Source organism: Myodes glareolus, chromosome X, assembly GCF_982192425.1.
Source record: "Myodes glareolus chromosome X, mMyoGla1.1, whole genome shotgun sequence".
NCBI classification, from domain to species: domain Eukaryota; kingdom Metazoa; phylum Chordata; class Mammalia; order Rodentia; family Cricetidae; genus Myodes; species Myodes glareolus.
In genome coordinates, this window is record NC_142053.1 from 13,825,968 (window position 1) to 13,832,363 (window position 6,396).

At 37.7% G+C, this 6,396-nt stretch overlaps 1 protein-coding gene across 1 annotated transcript; it reads right to left on the bottom strand.

The window, feature by feature from the left end:
• Positions 1-5,403: 5,403 nt before the first annotated feature.
• Positions 5,404-6,147, bottom strand: LOC146889252 (uncharacterized). Its single transcript, XM_085685084.1, has 2 exons — positions 5,909-6,147; positions 5,404-5,737 (listed from the first exon to the last, which is right to left on the bottom strand). Exons 1-2 carry the CDS (start codon positions 6,062-6,064, stop codon positions 5,483-5,485), a joined length of 411 nt encoding a protein of 136 aa, XP_085541210.1. The 5' UTR covers positions 6,065-6,147; the 3' UTR covers positions 5,404-5,482.
• Between the last annotated feature and the right edge of the window lie 249 nt (positions 6,148-6,396).

Below are 6,396 nucleotides of genomic sequence, written 5' to 3' on the forward strand. Positions count from 1 at the left end.
GGGCAGACTGAGAAGCCATCGATAGTGACATTGGGACTTGTTTCTACTGCATATACTGGCTTTTTTGGACTCTAGTCTATTTGGATGCACAGCGTCCTAGACCTGGATGTAGGGGGGAGGACCTTGGACTTCCCACAGGGCAGGGTACCCTGCCCTCTCTTAAGGAGGAAGGGAGAGGAAGGAGCGGGGGTGGTTGAGCAGGAGGAGAATGGGAGGAGGTGAGAAAATGTAGATTTTTGAATGGAAAAAAAGATGTAAAGCTAATAGAACTCTTCTAGAAGATAAAAGGATTATCTAGAAATGCTTTGTATATATCTCACCATAAGGCAACAGAAAGATGATTGCTTTGTGAGATAAAATAGTTTGTGACCCTTCAAACACACCTGAATCTAGTTTAGAAAGGAAAACAATTTAATATTATTCAATTGTCATCGCAACTTGGTTTTGCCGTATGCTGTTTTACCAAGTAGCCAATAACAACATTGATATCATTTATCTACCAGACTCTAAAGCAGATCACTCTGTAAATGAAAGTATATTAACTTATGTCTTAGTGTATATTGTGAAGTGTCTCCAGTTGGGTAACTTTACAAAGAAAAAAGTCTGTTTAGTCCATAGTCTTTGAATCTGAAAATCTAAACAGTGGAACAGACTTGATGAAAACTAAATCTCTTGGCTGTGTCCTTTATGGGAGAAAGCATGAAAATGAAAAAAACGTGAGGAAGATATGGAAATTCCAGGAAAAGAGAGAAAGAGAGAGAGAGAGAGAGAGAGAGAGAGAGAGAGAGAGAGAGAGAGAGAGAGAGGAGACTATGAATGTGAATGTGGATATTCCCCAACTGACTATGAATGAGCACATTGCATAACGGACTATTAGATCAGGATTCTTATAACTAACACTTACATATTAAATTAAAACATTTCTTTTATTTTATATTTTACCACGAGGCTCGTGGTTTGTTACCTCTTACTTTTTGGGTAGCTGCATGGCAGCTCCCTGACCCTGCCTTCTTTCCTCTAACTCTGCTTGGATTTCCCACATTGTTTTATTCTGTCTTGCCACAGGCTAAAGCAGCTTCTTTATTAACCAGTTGTAATACAACATATTCACAGCATACAGAGGGTAACCTCATATCCTCTTCCCTTTTCTATCTAAATAAAAAGAAAAATTTAACTTTAATATAAAGACATTGCTTGAAATTTTATGCCAATCCTAAAATAAACTATGGTTAGACTATAAGTTTTTTTCAGTGTTGGGACTAAATGCTAAAATTGTCCCTAATTATTCACTATAGTAGACAAAGTAAAATAACTTATCAATTACCCAAATCAGTAAGTATTTTACCTTAAACTACCTTACACTACAAAATGGATATTATGAGTATGATTAAGGTAGGAATCATATGCATGATTATATACGCCACACAATGAAACTTGGGAGAAACAGTTCCATGCTCCTTGCTATGAATAATAAGACATGCAACTGAGGCTTAGTCATTTGAAATAGTAATATTCACAGGAGAAATATCAGTATGACTATCCTTTTCCATGTGGTATGTATAGAATATCACTTTTCTATGGCTGGAGTTGTGTGGTCCCTGTTATGATTGGTAAAATATGTATATCGGGTAGAATTATTTTCCAAGAAGCAAAGTCAGGGTGAAATATCTAGAGAGGAAATCCTCATGGGGTTGTTTTCTTCTGTTTGCAATGAGATACCACACATACTTAATGAACTCGGTCCCACCACATTATTATGTAGATGATCACTGAAACAGCTGACCAGCAGAGAACATATTTAAATCTCTGAAAGTAAATCATGAAACAGGACTGTAATAATGATGTCCTAGTTGCTGGGTGGGTGATAAGACCAAAACTAAGCCAAACTGTTGTCTACATGGAGATAACGTGCAAGAAGGAAGGAATTTTAATAGCAAATAGACATGTGAGAGACATCTTCCACATTTACCTATGATTTAGCTGTATAGGTAGAAAAAGTGGGAGGATGAAAAAAGGTATTAGCTTACTATTTCTTACAGCAAAAAGAACACAAAAGAAAGCAGAAGAAGGGACCTTTCCATGACACTTGAAATTAATTTTGTGTCTGGGTACCATGGTGCACGCCTATAGACATAGTACTGAGGAGGCTAAGGCAGATTAATTTCCGTAAGTCTGTGGCTAGTCTAGGGTCCATAATTAGTACCAGATGAGTCAGATATACATAGCAAGATCTTGTGTAAACAAAAAACCAAGAAGTATAAATGTGCTGGCATTTGTATTGAGCAAGATTTTCAAAACAGATTAAAATAAATGTCAGAAAGCATAATTTTGTACTAGGGAGCATCTGGGAGTTTTCAAAGCCTGTTCAACAGTTTGCAGATTAGTAATTATTATAGAGGGGCAACTAACTACCACCATACATCTTCACTCCTATACAGGAAGAAGGTTTCATAAGTAGGAAATGTCCAAATCCCTTTTGTAACAGGGTGACCAAGGTTGTTTGAAGGTTAGAGTCATGCAGTGTTACCAGAATCCTAACACTGAATGGGGATTTTATTCATCCCTCTACCAACACACAAAACATGTTTGAGTTTGTGATATTGCTGAGGCCATGTTTGCCTTGATTCCTGGAGTATCCCAAGAGCGTCATGGAAAGGGGTATCAGAGGCTAAACATAGAGATAGAAAAGTTTATGTGAAGAAGGAGAAACATTAAGCTTGCACTAGGGTTGGGAAATTATCCCCTTTAAAATACACTATGTACCTTTCACACTTACAGGGATGTACAGGACATGTATATAATGCTAGGATGTGCTCTATAGAGCAGTATTGATAAGTTGTATCTGAAGTTGTGAACCATAAATTCAGTTTGTGTGGTTGAAGAATAGGGGAGCTTGTGGAATTGGAGATAGTTGTTCCAGCTCTGGACCATGTTAATAGTCAGGTTTGTCTGGGAAAGAGACCAGATATCTCATGGAGAATGACAGTTAATTATAGACAGACAAATAACTTAGTGCCCCCAATCCATACATCTGTATCCAGAGTTACATTTTTGATGAGACAAATGATATAATTGTAAGACCATTTCAGCCTTATTGGGCCTTATTGATATGTTTATTTTCTGCATGGCTGCTGAAGCCCAAGAGCAATTTTTACTTGCCAGGAATGGATGTTCAGAGTTGTAGAGCATCTTTAAAGGACTTTATTATATAATGCAACCCTCTAAGTACCCTGAAAACATTTCTAAAAATCCATTAAAAAGATACATAATGCAGACTGGAGAGATGGCCCAGCCGTTAAAAGCTAGGTTCACAACCAAATATATAAAAAGATACATAACACACTTAACAGAGCAAGGATGAAAAATCACTCTGCACAGGATGAAGATGTGAGGTATAACTGTGGCATTCTTTGCAATTTTATGCTTGAAATAACAAAATATTCTCTGTTACATGATTATGAAAATCATGCAACTCCTATGCTTATACATATGTAAAAATGGCAGATAAATGCAACTGATACCCTACACTAGTAGAAAAGGTAATCCACAGAAGAAATAAAGTTACTGCATGAAGATATCAATCCTAATTGTGAGTTGTTGGCCAGGTACTTTCTCTAAGGCTTCCATACAGAATATTGACTATTGCTGTATTTCAGACTCAATGGTAAATCATTACCACAGAAGAGTTCATATATTCTGGCTTCAGGATATGGACAAATCAAGCAGGCCCTAACTCAAGGCCTCTTACCTGACAGAGTACATTTGTGTTACTAGAAGGTGGCTTGAACGCTTCTGAGGAGAATGATTAATGATCCTACCCAGCTATGGGCCCTGTATGTTAAGGCCATCAGCACTCCAGGTAATGTGTGTTCACTGATTAAATAGTGGCACAATTGTTACATGTGCAGTCATCTTTCTTATTTTACTTAAAGCCTACTTCACAGGAGCAAACCCATTTTTGTTATTTTAAGCTAAGAATGAAATCAGTGCTGAAGAAATGATAGGCCCCTGAAGACATGTTACTGCTCCTATAGCCTTTATTAAACTGTGTGCCCAAGGTATTGCTTATTAAGCAAAAGTACTTTCAAAATATTTGTACCTGTGCCAACAAATTACTGGTACTTCTAAATATCTTGACAGCAAACATATTTTTACAACTGTTGGTAGCCGGCAAAACTGCTAGAAATGTGTCTGTTGTGATAAAATTTTGTGGCGCTGCTTCACAATATTCAGAAAATAATTATATATGAATGTTATTCCATCCAGACCAGAACCCAGTAGATCAGGGGTCAGCACTGAAACAGGAAAAACAGAATGCAAAATTTATAGAAATGTGTACAGTACAGTAGAACTCTGTCAACTATTTGTCTATTTAAGTCTCATATATGGGGCTTTAGTTTTTGAAGGTCCTACTTTATTTCCACTAGGAAAAAGACAAAAATGTTCATTCTTAAACAGAGACATAATCTATCTCATAGGGAACAATGCTTTAAAATTTATAATTATTTGATATTAATTTTATTATTTTCTGGGTCATATTACTCTCAATCCACAGGAGATATTTCAGAATAATAACTATTCTGCATACAAAGAACTTAAGGAAATTAATTTGATCCTGTGTTAAATGCCAAGCATATTTGCTTCTTTCTATCTTATGATGAGGAACTCTGTTTATATCAGCCTTCCCAGATGTGGCCAGGAGAGGAAAGGACAATAATGAAGATTAAGAGCTGTTAGCACTTGTGACGCTCAGAAAATCTCTTCCAAAACACGTGTTGAAAATTTTCACTACATTGTGGTATTAATGGTTGAGTTCAAGTTTAATTGGTGATTACTTCCTGAAAAAATAAATCATAGGTTAATGGGTGATGGGTTATCTATTAGAACAGCGTGTCTGTCGCTGTCTTTCCTACAGGCTCCTCTCACTGTTTGCTACACTGCTCCCCACTGGACTCTGCAGTGTCCACACCAGCAACAAGATGACCATCAAATCTGAACCACTGACCTCCATCCCTCAAGGTCTTTTATTCTAATATATCTTTTTACTTGTAAACAATTTCTGTTGTTGAGGTATATCAGTAGAAAATAGGTTAAAGTAGCAGTTAAATGAAAAAATACAAGCAATTCTTACATGCCCCCTTTCCACAATTATCATCCCTCTCCCCTTTTATACTTGCTGCCCAATCCCACTGAAGCACCATTTCCTCCTTCCCTTTTCCACCCTTGTGGAAGAAAGTGTTGATGAACTTTCTCTTCAGAGTCCAGTCTCTCTCCTGTCCTTATTACTGTTACCCAGTGGGCCCTTCCCACATCCCAAAGTGATTCCATGTCTCTCCTGCCTCAAATGGTTTCCTCTTCCCTTTTCCTCCTTCCCCTCAAACACACCACACACTGAAACCAAACAAGTTTTCACAAGGTATTTTTATTGTATTTTAATCAACAGTGCCCACGCATTCTTATGTATGGGTGTAATATTTGGTCTCTAACGAAAGAAACATTTCCTCACTTGTTTTGGTGAACGAGGTGGAGAGGGCTCTGAGTCCTGGGATGGCTTTGATTGAGTGTTGGTATTCTCTGAAGGATGAGTTTCATCCGGGACTGCTTCTTCCTTCTTTTCTTGATTTTCTTTCTTTTGCTCCTTCGGGCAATAGTAAAAGATCAAGATGGTGATTTTTTCTCCTTTCTTCTTGTCCTTTGAACTCTGTTCATTCACAGGTAGCACTTTATTCATCATGAACTGGTAAGAGAACGGCACAGGTTAAAACTCTGTTTCAAGCAAAGCATACAGTTTATATTTATAATGATGGCTATGGACTGAAGAAGAATTTTGTAGTAGATAATGACAGGGAAGGAATGATAGGTGAGGAGCTGGGGGGAGAGAGGAGAAATGTAACAGAGATTTTCTGACCTTTCTTCTTCCAATGATCTTCAACGGACAGCAAATCCTTCTCTTCAGGCTTAGAGTGGTTTCTTCTTCAGAACTGGTGACTGACTCATCGTCAGAGTCAAATTCAGAGAAACTGTCTGAACTAGTATCTTCTTGATCGTCACTGTGGTCCGACATGTTGCAGTTCTAGTGGCTACACTAAATTTCACGAGGCCTGACCTCTCATATTATAGCCCCTCAAAACAATGAGTAGCCAGGCCCTTCAGCTCTGATTGGTTAGCAAAAGCCTCCTCCAGCCAATGCTTTGTCTGAGGTGACTTGGTTGTCACAATGCTATGTCTCCTACACATCCCGTGAATGGGGAGGGGGCAATTTCAATGAAGAAGAGTTGAAGTGATCTAGTTGGATGAAGGAATCTTACATAATTCACCTTAAAATTATTTCAGAGTGATCTTTTTAAATTATTTTTTTAGTTTATTTTTTATACCAACCACAGTTTCCCCCACCTC